Genomic DNA, 18,256 nt, shown 5'->3' with positions numbered 1-18,256 from the left:
TAGAAAATCATGTACATCAGGCAGATGACAAATACTAAATTCGATTGAGCAACCAAAACAGTAACTGCAATGTATTCTTCCAGTACTGTACATCTAATAATGCCAAAGGCACACACTAAGCTTTCTCAGAAGCAATGATCAAATTAAACAATGAGCAATGAGTGTTGTATTTGATAGTTTTGCTCATCCGCTTTCCCCTGGATATTCCTCCTTTGTGAAAAGCCTCACTATCTTCACGCAAAGTGTAATATATTAACAGGATCTGAAATTGGGAAAGGATTCCTTGACTTTGTAGATCACAATTGTATATTGTGTACCGAATTACCTTGCATCAGCCATGTATAAGTACAGAAGAGGTTGAGGCTCTTAATAGTTGTGCAGAAGAGGAAGTTTTAGCAAGGGCAGCCTTTTCTACACAACTATTAAAGGTACAGGAGCCCCCATGCTGTCTCATTTTGGCCACCAGACCTGTATAGCAGTCCACCAGGGCAACAAATCTCCTGGCTTTTCTGCTTTACCAATACCAATAGCAAACTTAGTTGGTCTCTAATGTGCTACTAGAAGGAATTTTTTTTATTTTGTTTCAGCTTTTCTGCTTGCTAGAGATCTGTTAAACCACAATATGTAAGCAGTGGACTTTATATAGCTTGGCAAACTCCTAGTCGTGTGGGTCTGTTGTATACAGATCTCTCTTTCCTTTCCTAGTTGTCAAATTTATAAACTTTGAATGCATCCGTCTTTCTTTTTCAGTGGAAGCTGAATGACCCAGAAACCAAGTTTGCTGTTATTGACTCTGAATCCCTCTCCCTTTATGCTAGTAAGTATCTTCCCCTCCTGCCCCCTGGGACTAATAAGGCCAAATGGGCTTTTTGTTGCTGTTGGTCTTCCTTCCTTCCTATCAACAGAAAAGCTTTGCCTCTAACCACAGCACATCCTAGGCAGATGCAGAAATATTGCACTATACCCTTCTTCACTTCATACCAGGTTTATTTCATAGGCTTTTGAGAGACACTGAGCTTTGAGAGAGGGCAGAAAATAGCCTGGGAGGCTTGTGAAATGGGACTTGCATGTAATTTACTGAAATTTGGAATTCAGGTTGGGTTGCCAGATTAGCATTTAAAAATAAGGAGCACTCTGAGCTGTGAAATCCCTTGAAGCTTGTTAGCAGTATGTAACAGAATTGACAAGAGTTAGAGTTGCATGAAGAAGAATATATCCAGCTGTCCTAAGAAGGTATATTATTCCTTCTTCCTTCCTTCCTACCCTTTCCCACTATTTCTCTCCCCCCCACCCACCCTAATGTGCTTTAGATGAAACGCTTTTGAAAATGGACGAAGTTGGTCACATCCCGCAGACACTGGCTACGAATCCAGAACAGATTGTGTACAATCAGGGTGCAAAGGAGCACTCAGCTGACATGCTCAAGCCTGACCCCCGGGACACCATTTATAAATGTAAGCATCTAGCTTGCTGCCAGAGCATAGGATTGCAGCCTTAGATGGTTTTGCTTGGGGCTGATCTAGAGCGTCTAGATACAAAAGAGAACAAGCTCCTATGTCTTTAATGGTTAGTAGGAGCTCTCTCCCGACTGCTTTACGCCGATCTGCTTCTGTCCTAGCCTCTCATTTATTTTCTGTTTCTCAGTGCCTCTCGTAAGGAAGTCGCAGTTGCGCAAGATCCTTCCAGACTGCCCTTACAAACCAAGCTACCTGGTCAATGGATTCCCTCTGGAGCGCTATCAAGGGCTTCAGTTTGTAAGTCTTAATTCTCAATTCAAGTCTTTGCCCAGCTTGCAGCTGCTGCTAACATTGAAGCTTAGGTTAAAGGCTGGCTTTCCTTTTACGAAGCTGTGTGTAGTTGTCCACAGTGGCATGTGAAGTTAGTGGATCTCTTGCTCCACTGTCATTTTTGTGTGTGCTTGCATGAACTTTCTTTCAAAGTGGTAGCTGGATGTGAGCTCACGTGGTGATGCCCAAGCTCAGTAGCTAAGATGGCCTCTGTTTTGCTTGCTCTGCTCCTCTAAGTTCAAATGTATCTTCTCCACTTATCTTGGGGCCTTAGTAGGGGGCAGTTCAGTTTTGGTTGCCACACATTTGATTGGCCGAACACCAATGGCATTCATTCTTTCTCCAGTTTAGGTGCTAACTGGGATAACTTGCCACATTGAGTTTACACTTTCTTTTAACCAGTTCACCCAGACGAGAACATTCCTGTGACATGAAATAATGAATCTCTGTAGTGCAGAGCTTTCCAAACTTTTCATGTTGGTGACACACTTTTTAGACATGCATCATTTTGCCACACAGTAATTCAGTTTTACTAGCAAACTGGAGGTTAAACTAACCACTTTCCAGCCCGCCCGCCCCCCCGGAGGAGCATGGGGTGTGTTCACATCACACACCTACACACTGCAGCCGACACATGAATGTGTCGTGACACATAGTTTGGAAAGCTCTGCTGTAGTGGATCAGTCAACATCTCAGACCTTAAATACCTTATGGGAAATGCAATTGATTATTTTGAGCAGTACTTGATGGTCATTTGAATAGCATAGATGCTCAGTTACCCTGAAATTGCAGCTGCTGTCATGTGCTTCACTGTTTGTTTCTGTTACAGAAGAGTTAAACCCAGGGCTTTAAATGTTGTTCTTGTTAGCATATATCAGCTACCTTTTTCAAGCTCAAAAATAAGGAAAAGAGCTTCTAAATGTTTACAGGTGGTTATCTCTCCTCCTTCGTTTTGGAATAAGTGACTACAAAATCAATAGCACAACCGTTGTCCCTGGTATGGAAAACTAAGCATCTCTCTCAAAATTCTACACATGTGCACAACAGTCAGTATAAATACATCTGAGGCAGGTTTATTGATTTTGGGGCTAATAGACCTGAGCTGTGCTCTGAAAACTTTGGCTGTCCTTGATCACACAAAATAGTCCTGAAGTTTAGTTTTAGTACTGATATTTTTTGTATGTGGACTCCTCCCCTCCCTTTCTAGGTCCATTTGTCATTTGTATATCCCAATGACTACACTCGTTTGACGCACATGGAGACACATAACAAGTGCTTTTACCAGGAAAATGAATATTTCCTGAACAGGTAAAGCCTTCCTTCTTGGTAACTGAACTCTGTTGCTTTGTCACTGGAAAGCAGGGGCTAAATTTTAGGAGAAAGGCATTTCTAAATAAAATATGTAAACTTTTTTTTTTTTTGCTGTAGAAAGTCTTTTCAGTAACTTGGTTCCTGCTAAACATGATGGGATCTGAGGGTGCCGGGTGCCTTCAGAAAGTCAAAAGGAATAAAAGAATAAAGACTGCTTCACACCGGATTATTTCCTACGTGTTTTTCTACATGGAAGAGAGAGATCTGTATTGCCTTATGCAAGCAGAATCTAAAGCTGCTATTGTTGTTTGTTACAACCAAGGTCCCGTTCACTGCCCTCACTTATTCAGTTAGCATTTATTATTTGTTTCTGTATCTAGCATGGAGTCCATGTCAGCTTACAGTATATTTTTTGTTTCTGTCACTCAGTCCATGTAACTATATAAATCCCTCTTCTTTTTATCTAAATATCTGGCTATCCAAATGCACAAGATACTCCCTGCCCAGAATATTTGTGCAAAAGAGAGTTCGCAGTACCAGTATTGCAAGAAATATTTTTAAAGAAGCTGCAAGATACTTTTGGAACTGAAAAATAAGTAGGTTGCATTGCCACAAGGTAGATTACAAGTGCAAGGGAATAGCATAAACATGCAACCTGCTACCTGCTACCAGCAGCCTGTAAGTAGTACAGTCCAAGCGGACTTTTACCACTTGATTCTACTGGTTGCATAAAATGACTCCCCTTAAGCAGAAGAGATGTTTAGCAGAGCAGAAATGTTGCATACTGGCTAAGCTTAAAGAGTGTGGCAATTGTAATGCCTGGGTTTGCTTTTTAACTCCTGCAGATTTGGATTCTCCAGGTATGTGAAAATGGACAAGCCAGAGGGGAGGAATTCAGATTCTGAGGAAACAACTAAGTTGCCAGGTATGGAAAAACCTGGAAAAGTTGTTTTATGGTTGACTAATGAGTGATAAAGAAGAGAGAGACTGCAATGGGCAGAATCGTAGGAGGTGGTTTCATATCTACATCAAACGAGGAACAACCAGAATGGGAAACATGGCTGAGTAAGATGCTTAGTTCATATGGAAGCATGTCCACCCCCCTGTTCAAAATGCAACAGTTATAGAATCATAGAATTGCAGAGCTGGAAGGGACCATGATGGTCATCTAGTCCAACCCCCTGCAATGCAGGAATCTTTTGCCCAATGTGGGGCTCAAACCCACAACCTTGAGATAAAGCGTCTCATGCCCTACCCACTGGGCTAAATGCATCAAAAGAGAAACTTGGGATGCCTGTATTTTTCACCTATAGGCCAGGGTATTGCTAAGTAGTAAAAGGACTTGGGGCACAGGTTCATGACACAAATTTGCATATGCTAAATTTTTATATATGGATGCATCTGGAAATTAAGATGATGGATGACTGGATGGTCACTGCTCACCAGTATTGCACTATTCAGGCTGCATAAACACTGTACCTTTAAAGCACATGAATTTCCCCAAACAGTCATGGGAACTGTAGTTTGTTAAAGGTGCTGGGAACGATAGCTCTGTGAGGGGGAAACACCAGTTCCCAGGATTCTTTGGGGGAAACCATGTGCTTTAAATGTATGGTCTGTATGAAGCCCTGGTCACCATGTAAGTGTTGGGATATTAGCTCCCACAAGCTGCCAGCTGCAGGATGTTGTGTTAAGAATTACTTCAAAATTAAGAAGAGAGAGCAAGAGAAAAACAACAACAACCAAGGCACAAGATATGTAATTGTGTTTGATCTTTTCAGGCTATGAAGGAGAAAATTTTGATGATGCTCAGTATGAAGACCCAGATGACATGCATCCTCCATTAAGCTCCTCCAGACCCAAAGTGAAAAGAGCTCCCATCCTGGCAGCGGAGTACGCCAATGTTTATGATTATTCCCCACTAAAGCCTCGGACTCTCCTGTCAGTGGCTGGGAAAGGTACACAGAGCAAAGCTGCTAAAAAGCGGGTAATGACATTGGTCAACCAGACCAACAATAAAACCATCCCAGAAATAAATTCACCAGTAGGAAGGCTGTATCTGAACAGCAGAAACCAAGAGAACTCTCCTCACCGTGACAGAAGTGCCCATGAGTTGCCAGCTACCAAGAGGAAAGGAGGAGATGAGGGCATGCAGACTAACAAAAGGACCAAAGGGATTGGAGAACAAAATCCCATCAGTCGCAGGGATTCAGCTGGAAGGATCCCAAGAGAGACTTTGGGTTTTAATGCAAATGGAAACATGGACCTGTCATCATTAGAAACCACAAAAACAAGGAGGCAATCCCAGGTGCTTGACAAAGGAGCAGGGAAGGCAGCCCTCCAGGAACAGCCTGCTCATGAGGACCAATGGCTTAACCAAGTAGATTCGTATATAGCCCAGCACAAGGCAGCAGATGCTGCAAATGTCATTTTAGGAAGAGTGGATCTGGATCCCCAGCCACCTGTCAGGACTGATTCTGCCCAGCCAACAGTGCACAAGGTGGAGGATGAAGAAAAGGTGGTGGTGGTTGAGGAACAGGAGGAAGAAGAAAAGGCGGTGGTGGTTGAGGAACAGGAGGAAGAAGAGGAGGAGGAGGTGGAAGGGGAGGTAAATGAAGAAGAGGAGTTTCGTTACATGCCTGCATTTGACCAACTAGTGAACTGGCAGCAGACTTTCAGGGCAAGTAACTTAGACTTCCAGGTGCTGCGGACAGACTGGATTGACCTGAAGTGCAACACTTCAGGGAACCTGCTGTTAAAAGAGAAGGAAGCCCTTGAGGTCACTCATGCATTCCTAAAGAAGCTCAACCAGAAGAACAAAGGGTAAGCCAAAAGTCACCTTGCAGACTCTGGTCCTTATTAAGGCTGGCAACTGCAGCATGGAACAGACTCTTTGGGTCTGGGTAGGTAGCTAAAAGTGCTGTCAGATCTCATTGTGAAATGAGGACTGAGTCACTCTTCATCCTTAAAAGGGATGTTTGGATATGTTCTTCTGTAGTCTTGGGGAGCTAGGAATGAGCTCTGATTTCATCTGGTCTTTATCTTTTGGCATTTTCACTGTCACATTGAGTGCCACAGACTTAAACTTGGAACCTTTTTTTAATTCACTGCATTTATATCACACCTTTTCATCCAAGGAGCTCAAAGTAGTGTACATGATTCTCTACCTCCTCATTTAATCCCCACAACAACCCTGTGAGGCTGAGAGGTAGTGACTGACCCAAGGTCACCCATGTCCAAGTGGGGATTTGAACTCTGGTCTCTCAGATCCTAATCCGACACTAACCACTACACCACTGACCTGTGATACCTTACTCTCTGTATCAACAGAGTCAATAGCTGGAGGGTGGAGTTACAAGGAATTGAGTCCAGGGTGCTGACCTTCAGCTGCTTAGGGCTGGACTAGTCTCCACTCAGCAGGTGCCCTTCAGATTCTACAGGGCCCCAGCTGTCATCATCCCTGACCACCAGCCACATTGTCTGGCGCTGATGGGAGTCAGACAACATCTAGAGGGAGTCAGTTTAGGGACAGCTGGGTAGACCTGGCCAATGCTTAGTCCTAGTCACTTGACAAGCCCAGAGGGTCCTAAGGCCTGTGGCCAGTATGGGATGGTTGCAAAGCAAGGAAGGGCTGAAAGGGGGCTGTCAACACTACAGGTTGGGAATCTGCGGTGGGCTTTGGGTCTGGACTGCTTGAAGACCACTGTAGGATATTAGGCAAGTTTGTTTGGGAGGCAGAAGTTGTCTTGTCTTGTTACAGAACTTGCCATTTTTATTTTAGTTTTGAAATGGTTGGTGGCTGAACATAGTTGGGGGGAAAACATTAGCATGGCGAAGGCTTTAGTATCTGGCTGATCTCTTGCAGTGAAAACAAAAATTAGGCAAAGGGTACAGTGCAAATGTTTTGTGCATCAGGCCTGTGGACCTGGTGCCTGGTGCCTGGTGCCTGGTCAGACACGGCCTAAGAACCTGGTGTGCAAATGTGGTACTGCATTAGAAAAGCCTGCTGGATCAGGCCAATGGCCCATCTAACGCAGCATCCTGTTTTCACACTGGCCAGCCAGTTGTGTGTGGGAAGCCTGCAAGCAGGATCTGAGCACAACAGCACTCTGCCGACCTGCAATTCCTCCACAAAGCTCAATACCACTTATGGAGAAGTATATCACCAAACTAAATAACTCTGTATGTGGTTTCCAAAAATTCATTGTACAAGAAATTTAACACCTTCTTAAATGATATTTACAATACCAAAATAATACACAACTCAATATCTCTAAGCCAAACCTGCAATTCCTAGCAATTGGTGTTCAGAGTTATACTATCTCTGACATTGAGCATAGCCATCACGGTTAGTAGGCATACATAGGAAGACACAATTCCTTCGTATAATAGGAGGACACCTTATACCAAGTCAGACCATTGCTCCATCCAGCTCAGTCCTGTCTGCATAGGTAGGGACTTCCCGAGTGTTCAAACTGGGAATGTTCCCAGGCCAATTCCTGGAGACGCCAGGGCTTGAACCTGCCACCTTCTGCATGCAACACATCTACTCTGCCACTGAGCTGTGGCCCTTCATGCCAATTTCAGGCGATTCCAACTGCTGTGCGTCGTCAATGTAGAGAAGCGGCAGGACCACCTGCGAGGCAGCCGCTACCTTCTGGAGCTGGAGCTGGTTGCACGGGATAAGCGCATTGTCCGTTTCTCAGAATACGTATTTGCACGGGACTGGCATGGTAGCAGCAGCGGTGAGGAAGAGGGAATTATGAAGGATCTGGCATGGGGCCGCCAGCGCCACTTGTTGGCCAGAAAAACTGAGCCAGCCCTCTGCTGGCCAGCAGGCTTTTCCTGGAACCATCGTGCCGTTGTCCACTTCATAGTGCCAGGTAAGCGGGATGTGATAGCTGTATGATCTTGTCAAAATAGCTGCAATGGAGAATGATGGGATTTTGACTTCTGCCACCTGTACTTCATCTGGTAGAGGTGCTATATCAGGGAGATGAAAAGTCTCAACCATATTTTCCCTTTGATTTTATATGCTGTATCCTACATTATAGAACAGTATTTTTAGTTCCCATCTGGGATGCAGGTGGCGCTGTGGTCTAAACCACTGGGCTCCCACTGCTCTGTCCTAGCTCCTGCCAACCTAGCAGTTCAAAAGCATACCAGTGCAAGTAGATAAATAGGTACTGCTGCAGTGAGAAGGTAAATGGTGTTTCCGTGCACTCTTGGTTCCGTCACGGTGTCCCATTGCACCAAAAGCAGTTTAGTCAAGCTGGCCACATGACCTGGAAAGCTATCTGTGGAAAAATAGTGGCTCCCTTGGCCTGAAAGCAAGATGAGCACCACAACCCCATAGTTGCCTTTGACTGGACTTAAGCACCCAGGTGTCGTTTACCTTTTATTTCGTTAGTTCCCATCTGGCAACCTTAATTTTTCTTCTTCTAACTCTCAGTGACTGGTTAATGCCCCATGCTCTTTCTTATATTTCCGGAAGAAAGACACAGCATATTTTTATCATGTAGCTCAAATTGTCACATATCCTAAAATTCTCCTAGGACAAAATATCCATCTTAAGGTACTAAAACAGAATCGGTCGTCATATTTAGCTATATGATTTTGCTCCAGTTTCAGGTAACACCTGTCGAACTAAAGGAAATGTGATAAGTGTGTTTCACAGGAGCACAGAAAAGCCATAGGTGTGGGCTTTGGCTCTAAGAATCCAGCATCCCAAGAACTCAACAGCTGTGTTGGTGTTCTGTTTTGCTTTGTTTTGGTTTTAAGTTATGCATGAAAGGAGCTAAGCAGAGGTTTTCCTCCAGAAAAATTCTACTGGTCAAGGGATGGAGTGTCTAGGTATTGAACCCCTCACAATCCTCATAACTATCAAAACCATAGAATATATATATTTGTGTGTGCATTTTTTTTACCAAAATAAAGAGCAGAATATTGCAAAAGGAAGTAAGTAGTGAAAACATGCTTAATTTGGACAATTCGTTCTTAGCTTTTGTCACAGAACTTGGGTTCCCTTAGCGCAGAATCAATTTGGATAATTATTTTGCACTCACAGCCCTGGGTTGATGCCCCAGTATCATAGAGCTATACTATTTAGAGAATTAAATGATGAAGCCTAGCAATTTTTTTCCTGATATTGGCCTAGATAGCCCACTAAAGACTCTGCCTATAGTTGGACAATACAAACTGGTCAGTGAAAGACTGATCCAGGAAAGCATACCTGCTTTCCTCTGAGCAAACTGCTTCATTATCTTCACTGCGCCTCTTTGTTTGCTGTATAGCAATAATGCTGTATATCTGTATTTGATAAATTAGTAAGCTCTTAAGTTGCCACAAGACTTCATATATTTTGCTGCAGCAGGCTGACCTGGCTGCTCCTCTGGAAGCGGCTGCATTTGCATTTGCATCTGTAGCTGAATAGGGATATGATGAGCAGCCTTATATTGAGTCAGACTCTATTCCATATAGTCTCGTGTTAGAGGTGTCAGCAATGGCATACAGGGACATGCCCATGTTTACTAGAACAGGAAGGAAATTGTGTATGTGTGTGTCTTGCCTTCTTGGGACACAACTCCATCCTTTAAAACCAACTCTGCCCTCATTCTGTTCTTCTCTTTGTTCCCGGTGCCAAACAGTGAAAAACCAGGCACGTTGGGTGCTGCAGTTCATTTCTGACATGGAAGAGCTGTTCAGGGTTACTAAGGACCCCTATTTCAACGTCATCATCACAGACTACAGCAGTGACGATATGGATGTAGAAAAGGCTCTGAAAAAGTCCTCATTGCGCAGGTGAGAGCAGATTTATTGCATTTGCGAACAGGAACATGGGCCAGCATATTTGAAGCATATAAGGGACAGATGCAATAATAATAATCCTTATTCATAGAATCTTAGAGTTGGAAGGCACCTTGAGGGTCCACTAGTTCAACCCCCTACAATGCAGAAATCTCCACTAAAGCATCTATGCCAGATGGCCACCCAACCTCTGTTCTACTGTCAAACAACTCTTACCATATACTTCTGTTGTTGCAGCCTAGAATAGCATTAACTGGTTTTACTGCTGCATCAGCTTGTGGTCTACTACAACCCCTAGATCCTTTTCACACATACTATTGGAAAGCCAGGTGTCCCCCATCTTATATTTGTGCAGCTGATTCTTCCTGCCTAAGTGTAGAACCTTACAAAGCCTTACTTTGTCTGTAAAAATATAACCCATTTCTTGTCTTCAGGTACCAATATTTGCGGTTAACGGGGAACTTTCAGCGCTCCGCAGGCCTGCAAGCTGGGATAAACCTAGTGAAGGTGAGTGATAGCTGGCTAGGGCAGATGCTGTGAACTACAACTCCCATCCCCCTGACCATTGGCCATGCTGGCTGAAGGTAATGGGAGTTGTGGTCCAAAGTGTATGGAAGGCAGCAAGCTGGGGAAGGCTAAGCTAAAGCGCCTCAGCTGCCAAATGTTAGGTAGTTTCGGAATGATTTAAAGGGGTTTAATATAAGGTTTTCTTTGCTCTGGAGCTTTCTCTATGAAAACCAGCTCTGCAGCACTCAATTGGAGCAAATGTCAATCTGCAGAAAACCTGAATTGACATTTGTTCTGATGGAGTGCTAAAGAGTGGGTTGGCGGGGGTAAAAAATAATCAGCCTTGCCTGCTCTGACTCTCTACAGCAGCCTTTCTCAACCTTGGGTCCCCAGATGTTTTGGGACTACAACTCTCATCAACCCTAGCTAGCAAGGCCAGAGCTCAGCGATGATGGGAGTTGAAGTCCAACAACATCTGGGGACCCAACGTTGAGAAACCCTGCTCTTGGGTTTCAGGTGGGATAATCCAAGCCTTATCTGGAGATGATAGGGATTGGGGCCTTCTGCAGGTAAGACAAGATGCTCTATGGCGGAATGAACATAAACCACATGGAAGTAGATGTAGATTGAACATTTGGGTTCATCTTTCTAACTGAAAGAGTGGTTCATCCGTAAAAAAAGTCTGCCTATAGTAGTGGAAACTCTTTACACACACACACACACACACAAATTCAGGTATCTGACAGGTTTGTTCTGCATATCAGAAGTTGTCTTGGAGCTGGAGGGTGTTGCATGATGTTGTGTGATGTTCACATCTTCCTTGAATGGGCGTTTCTGTGAGCCTTTCCCCACGCGCACAAGTGTACTGTGGATAACGATCTGACTGCTCCGTTTCTCTGCTTAATTACAGGATTCGCACAGCATCATTTTCCTGTGTGATCTTCACATCCATTTCCCGTCAGGGATCATTGACTCCATTCGGAAGCACTGTGTGGAAGGGAAAATGGCCTTTGCACCTATGGTTATGAGGCTCCACTGTGGTGCATCCCCAAAATGGCCTGATGGTGAGGTGCTGCAGGGAGGTTTTTTGCATAAAACCCATATTCTTCTGGTCATCTTTCTTCCTCATTATCACAAACAGATTTTTCTACAGTTCATAGTTTAGCCTTGTAGAGATGGTTAAAACAGCGGTTTCATAACAGAGGGAGGAAGGTCTAGGACAGACAAGGAAAATATTCTGTATAGAAGGTTTGGTAGAATCTTTGTCAGCCCAAAGTCAGCAGTCCTTTCTGGGCAACCTCCCAGGGCCCATGTGCTAGTGGTGGCTTGGGGTGGAGAGAGGCAAAAGTGGGTGGGGAAAGGAATGTACAGTACTTTCCTTGGTTGGCTACTTTTTATGCATAATCATGCATTCCTCTCTACCCTCCTTCCAGGCAAGTAAGAGGCAGTATCAGAATTCCAGGACACATTCCTGCCAGGCAAAACCATTCAGGGAGGGTGCAAAGCAGGGATCAGTGAGGGATGTGGCCTGGGGAGATTCATGAGGACTGCAGTTAGCCCTTCCACCCCCAAGTCCTGAAGTTCTTCATTCCGGCATCCTATTACTTCCCAATGAAGAGTGGTTGCAACTCATTAGGATGTGTGTGTGTGTGTAGTTGGATCTTTCCCTATTAATCTGTTACATGTCTGGACCAGTGGGTGCCACAGGTTAGTCTGAGAACTTTAATTTTTACTAATAAACCATGTAGATGTGGCTGATGCTTTTGTGTTTCGCTTTCATAGGCTACTGGGAAGTGAACGGCTTTGGCCTCCTGGGTATATACAAGTCAGATCTAGTTCGCGTTGGAGGCATGAACACCAGAGACTTTGGGGAAAAGTGGGGAGGAGAGGACTGGGAACTCCTGGACCGGTGAGTGAAGATGTGCAGCAGCAAACTGGCTTTGGGTTCTCTTCTCATAGGAACATAGGAAGCTGCCTTATACTGAATCAGACCATTGGTTCATCTAGCTCAGTAATGATGGATGAAGTCTAAGAGGAAAAGCACAATGTGGAACAACTAGCCATTAAAAGCAATTAACCAAACCGCTATTAAGCACTAAGTTTCATCCTCGTAAAAAACTTCCTCCTACACGCAAACAGAGCAATCTTATACATTCACTCAGAAGTAAGTCCCATTGGTCCAATAAAAACCCACTGCCACTGAAGTGTCCCCCTTACTCTTAGTTGGAGGGGTAGTTTCCTGTGGCTGCCATTCCTGTCCCAACTTCCCACCCTCTGGATCACTTGCTTAATCAGAATTTAGAGTCCCGGTTCTGATAAAGACCTGGCCCATGGTGCTTTAAAGATTCCCCCACCCTCCCAATCCAAGCTCCACAGAAGCAGGCAGTTCTAGTTAGCCTCTCATTCCAATCTCTCTCCTTCCCTCTCCTTCCACAGAATCTTTCAGGCTGGTCTGGAGGTGGAACGACTCTCTCTCAGAAACTTCTTCCACCATTTCCACTCCAAGCGGGGCATGTGGAACCGACGGCAGCTGAAGATGTGAGGAACATTTGCACTCGCAGTGCAGACTTTATCCAGGCATGTCAAGGAGAATCCTCCAGTACCACAGAAGTCAGAATATGAATTTAGGCGTTATGAGAAAATAAGTTCAGGCGCAGAACTGAGAGTTTTTATCTTGTGAGAAAAATGAAAATGGGAAGAAAACGATCCTACCTCTAGCGTCTTACATCCACGACAGCCATCTTTTTAAGAGCACAAAACCAAACTTTCTCACCAGCATGTCACAGATGCACTTCTGGGAAGCAAAAAGCACACATAGGAAGCTGCCTTCCTCTACGTCTTAGCCCAGTATTGTCTGCACTGACTGGCAGCAGCTCTCCAGGGTTTCAAGCAGGAAACATTGTCAGCCCTGGAAATGCCGCAGATTTAATACGGGACCTTCTGCATAAAAAGCAAGTGCTCTACCACCAAGCTATAACCCTTCCCCTTTCATCTTCCCCTGCATCATCCCTCTGCCTCAAAAGCCTCTTTTTGTGGTGCCTTCCTACTTCTTCCGAGGTTTTACTGAAATGCTTTCACTTCTTAGAAGCATAAGTAATGCCGCAGTTCTCTGGTCAACGGGTACAAATGAAAAGGAGTGCCTTCCACAGTGTGTTAGAAAGAGGAATATAGCCTCGTTATGTGTAGTGTGAGTTGTTTTTAATGATGCTTCCTTTTTTGAGATACTTGAACAAAAACTGTGTCCTGAAATCCATGCCTTTGGACCAAAGTCACTCTGATATGTGGGCTGTGTCTGAATACCTGTACATAAGCCCAGCCAGGACATACTAAAGGGGCCTAGCGGATTCTTCTCCTCACTTAATGCATATTGTGCTCTGCTCAGGTACAGCAAAAAGAATTACGTTGAAGCCTTCACCTTGTGGCTTGCCTGCATCTGTATTTCTCAATAAGTGGCCTCTCTCTCTCTTACCATTAAGCTGAGTCAAAACCCTGTTAGGCACAGAATTGTGTTTATCCTGACAGTCATATGAAATGGGGAAAACAGGGAACTGGAAATATGAACTTGAGACAACAACCCTTGAATAGCCTAGAACTCGAGAGATTAATGTACAGCAGGAATAAGGAAACTCTGGCCTCCCAGATGTTGTTGGGCTACAACTGCCTTCATCCCTACCTAGCAGGACCAGTGGTTAGGGATGATGGGAACTGTAGTCCAAAACAAGCTGGACACCCAAGTTTGGGAAACACTGATCCCTGACAACGGGCCATGTTGATCAGTTGGAGTTCTAACAACATCTGAAGGGCCAAAGGTTCCCCATCCCTCATTTACAGTGCAATCCTGGGCATATATTTTAGAAGTCCCATTGAGTTAAATAGCTTTTATACACTGTCCTCCCACCCCTTCTATTTATTTTGTAGTTTTAATGTTGGTTTGTTTGTACTCTGGTTTTAATGTGTTCCAAGCCACCCTGAGGCACGGGAAATAATCTTTTTTGAAGGACAAGATATATTTTGTAAAATTAATTGATAAATTAAAGTTATGGTTTTGTTACTACGTTTTGGTACTGATTATGTATGAAGACCAGGTGTCCTTGCATCAGAAAATATGTAAGAAAATGAGCAATCTATGTTGCAGTTTTGGAAGGAGTGGGAAGAAGTTGTGCTAACTGGAAGTCAGATTTGGGCCTGACACCTTCAGGAAACAAACCAGTCCTTAAAGCAGGTCACACAAAATGGGTAACAGCTGTGTGTAAAATGAGGAGCTGAGTTGGTTCATTGATGCAGGTGGGTTAAAGTATGTGTGTGTGTGTGTGTATGTGTGCCAAATGATAATGGGAATGGCATTTTCTGTCTCTGGAAACATACGAGTTTCCAGACTCCTTTCTTTTTTTAAGTCTTTCTTCACCCACTGTAACCCCACCCCCATGCAGCATAAATTTTTGTAGTTTTTCAAGCCTCAGTGTGGAGGAGGAGGGGGATGAGGCAAGGAAAGGAGGATGTGAGTGGCCTGTGGGTCAGTGGTTCCCCCAACCCAATTTAAAAACAAAGTAAACCTCTTTCTTCAGAACTATTATTTAATCCTGTTTAAAGGTGCGCAGATTTCATTGATTCAACAATATCTCTTTGACTTGGTGACACACAGATACATAAACATCAAACGTTGGATGTGTGTATTAGGATTGGGTTTTGCTATGAAGTCAAAGAAGGAAATTCTAAGGGCCTATGCTGAAAGGACTTACCTGTATGAATCTATTGTTTGTTTGTTCCAGTGTCATCAATGTCACCTTCACTGAAGTACCTCTACAACTTTTATAGCTTGTGTAAATATCTGAAATGTTCTTTGGTATATTTAAATTCACTTTTGAAATGTGTGCCTTATTGACGAGTCCCAAACCTTTTCTTACTTGCAAGAGGAAGCGTAAGTGCCTCCGTTTACAAATACAGTTTCCTTACAGAAAATGTGTGTGGTGTCTTTTTCTGACCCTCAAATGCCTGCTTGTAAAGTAGACCAATCTAATGTGAATTTTTTTGCATATGGGACCTGTCTCCTCTTCTGTATCTGGGTAGCTATGTACTATTCTATAAAAGGATATAAAAGAAAGATGTTTAGCGCTTAAGATTTTCATTCACAGTCTGCATTGAGTAATTTGATATATAGACCAAGCCACACCTTTGGATAAAATATACTTTAATAAATAAAGAGAAAGCAAATAGTTGGAATGTGCAAAAGATGCACCAGTTCTAAGTGGGATGACAAAATTGCAAGTCCTTTATAAAATATTGTAAGAGTGGCTAAGGACAGCATGGGAATAACTTTCAGAAGCAATGCACTGTTTACAAAAATCAAGGTTAACTTGTACAGCTTTAAAATGCTTTGCATTACTATGCATAGTATTATTGCCACCAGCAGAGGTTTATAATGCAATTTATTTTTTGCCACATGCAAGCTGATGGTCTGTATTTCCACTATAATCCTAGTTTTATACCTTTTGTGTGTGTGTACACACACAAAATACACTTTTTATTTTATTTAAATAACAGAATTTGTATACAGCTTAATTGCAAAAAACTAAGCAGCTTTACATAACAATTTACAGTCGTGGAGGAGCAGGACTAAGTACAATGAACCTCTGTGTGTGGAATTACCTCTCCTGCTTGGGCAAAACATAGAAACTATGGGAATCTTGGCTATTCAGGAGTTCCAGCAAAATAACAGGAGTTTCAGCTAGTTGCATCAGAGCCTCTGCACCACCACTGATTACTGGATCGGGGTAACATAATGCTCTTCATTTGATAATTGCATTTCTCAATGTTTTAGTAGCTGGGGCAGACGCTTCTCTGATCTAAAACTGGAGGTACACTTCTCATTCTTACTTTTAGGGTAATAACTGTCCACCCTCAGAGGAGCCAACAACTTGTGCTCCTGTGTGAGTCACTATTTGGGGCTGGTCATTCTGTTGCATCCCATCATTGAGAGCAGTTGGTCCCATTACACAACACAGAAACAAAGTCTCATCCGGAGACATGCATCCCACACTAATTCACTGCTCAGGTGGACGCCAAGCAAGAGCAGTGAATCAAAAAGAAACACAGTGGGCAGCCTCTTCTCTGGGTGGGTGCTGTGTGCTCATACAAGATGGCTTGGTCTGCAATGCTAACTCCACTCCCCTGGCAGCAAGCCCCACTGAATTCAGCAGGACTGACTTTTTAGCAGTTGTGGTTAGGACTGCAGCCTTAAATCATTTTCCCCCCTCCTGCTTTGCAAATCTGTCTTCATCTGACAACTTAGTGTCCTCTTGGACAAAATTTGAACTAGTGACCTAGCACCTGCCCTTTATCAATTGTGCTCATTTGTAATTCTCTTCCAATGTTTTATTTTGATACGGTTGTCCCTGTCGCTTATATTGACTGCTGCTGCCATTGATGGAGTACATCAAGTTGAATCACTGAGGGCTGCTCCTTTCCTGATGGGAGCTGGAAAGCTCTAGCTGAATGCAATATTCTGAATTGCAGAGGAATCTCATTACAACCAGGGGTTGGGAACATTTTTCATATAGTCCCTTCTGGGGCAGAGACAAAGAAGAACAAACTTTTTTTCATGTGTATGGTAGGCTAGTTTTTACACACACTCGCACTCACTGAAGAAGGGTGCAGAGTAGGGCCAGTGGGTGATGTAAGCTGGGGAAGAGAGGAGTGTTTGGCTGAGGAAGAAGTCTAACCTTGGGAGAGTCCGAGAAAGGCCTGGAGGGCTGCATTTGGCTCTCCGACCTGAAATTCCCCACTACTCCATTACAAACATCATTATGGGTTGAGATGAGGAGAGGCTGCTGTCAAGATCAGCTGAAAAATTATTCACCTCTTCAGAGCGGTAAACATGTTGCAGAAGTAGCCCACAAGGAGCAACTGACGTACTTGCAATAGGGTTCACCCAGGCAGTTGTGTATCTTAAATGGATCATCAAGTTTGAGATCAATAAGGCTATACGGAAAGGCATTCCAGCTATCTTCTACCATGTGCTCCAGCCTGCAAGGAAAAACAAGAGGCTCAGGCAGGTTGTGCATCTTACTGTTGATGGTGACAAGGATCAGTCTCCTCTGCTGTGGAACTGTCTCCCTAGATATAACCACCCTTTTCATATTGGAGGGGGGGGAGAGAAAGAGAGAAGAAAGAACTGCCACTATCCCACTTCATTACTTATGAACCGCCTAAGAATAATGATTGATGGAGTATCCTATGTCGAAATAGGCCTATGTCAAAGAAAAGAGACTCACTCTTTTCTTACCCTTTCAAGGCTTAGTAGATTCTCCGACCACCATAAATGCTAGGATAGAGACCCGTCTTCTGCACACCAAAAGCGGTAATGAAGATGTTGACAATGACTATGATGAAGACGAGGATTGTGGCAATGTTGTTGAGCAAATTCAGGCGCTGCTGCTTTGTCACATCGTTCAGGTTCATCCGAGCTATGAAAAACAAAAGACAAAACCAAGACAGAATTCAGAGAAAACTCTTCTGCTCGATACATTCTGCAGAAGGTGTGCCGCTGCCACCATTATTATAACTCTCTTAAATGTTTGATAGGCTTATATTTCTGTTCCTCCAATAAGGTAAGGGCAGGAAACACAGTTTTACACACTATTCCTTTCCTTCCGTCTGGGAGGGCGGAGCCTAGATTGACTCCAGCTACAAAAGCCGAGCTGCCAAACAGACACTTGGACTGGGGTATCGTTGCTCTTATTGATATACTGGTGTGTGTGTGTGTGTGTGTGTGTGTGTTATCTTTGTGTAGTTTTTGATGTTTTATTTATGACTACTTTTGTTATGTTTGTGTTTATATGAATGTT

General features: G+C 43.6%; 2 protein-coding genes across 5 annotated transcripts in view; one reads left to right on the top strand and one right to left on the bottom strand.

Annotated features, from left to right (window-relative positions):
* Window positions 1–15,371, top strand: part of B4GALNT3 (beta-1,4-N-acetyl-galactosaminyltransferase 3) — a 71,512-nt gene extending 56,141 nt beyond the window's left edge. Inside the window, exons 9-21 of one of the 3 annotated variants that reach the window (XM_081878835.1) lie at window positions 751–817; window positions 1,311–1,454; window positions 1,645–1,754; window positions 2,995–3,095; window positions 3,944–4,023; window positions 4,880–5,616; window positions 5,653–5,921; window positions 7,686–7,981; window positions 9,746–9,899; window positions 10,340–10,412; window positions 11,323–11,476; window positions 12,195–12,321; window positions 12,849–15,371. In XM_081878835.1, the coding sequence (XP_081734961.1) occupies window positions 751–817; window positions 1,311–1,454; window positions 1,645–1,754; window positions 2,995–3,095; window positions 3,944–4,023; window positions 4,880–5,616; window positions 5,653–5,921; window positions 7,686–7,981; window positions 9,746–9,899; window positions 10,340–10,412; window positions 11,323–11,476; window positions 12,195–12,321; window positions 12,849–12,954 (2,418 nt within the window). In that variant the 3' untranslated portion in view covers window positions 12,955–15,371. Of the gene's footprint in view, window positions 1–750; window positions 818–1,310; window positions 1,455–1,644; window positions 1,755–2,994; window positions 3,096–3,943; window positions 4,024–4,879; window positions 5,922–7,685; window positions 7,982–9,745; window positions 9,900–10,339; window positions 10,413–11,322; window positions 11,477–12,194; window positions 12,322–12,848 lie in introns of all 3 variants that reach the window. The other 2 variants (XM_081878836.1, XM_081878834.1) reach the window with 2 other exon arrangements.
* Window positions 15,372–16,663: 1,292 nt separating this feature from the next.
* NINJ2 (ninjurin 2) overlaps window positions 16,664–18,256 on the bottom strand; it is a 52,513-nt gene continuing 50,920 nt past the window's right edge. For both annotated transcript variants that reach the window (XM_081879018.1, XM_081879017.1), the window contains exons 3-4: window positions 17,695–17,875; window positions 16,664–17,435 (exon numbers count right to left, since the gene is read on the bottom strand). In XM_081879018.1, the coding sequence (XP_081735144.1) occupies window positions 17,706–17,875 (170 nt within the window). In that variant the 3' untranslated portion in view covers window positions 16,664–17,435; window positions 17,695–17,705. The remainder of the gene's footprint in view (window positions 17,436–17,694; window positions 17,876–18,256) is intronic.

Source organism: Podarcis erhardii, assembly GCF_964252035.2.
Source record: "Podarcis erhardii genome assembly, chromosome: 10".
NCBI classification, from domain to species: domain Eukaryota; kingdom Metazoa; phylum Chordata; class Lepidosauria; order Squamata; family Lacertidae; genus Podarcis; species Podarcis erhardii.
The sequence above is the reverse complement of the archived record's forward strand: the minus strand, read 5'-3'. Positions and strand labels throughout refer to the sequence as shown.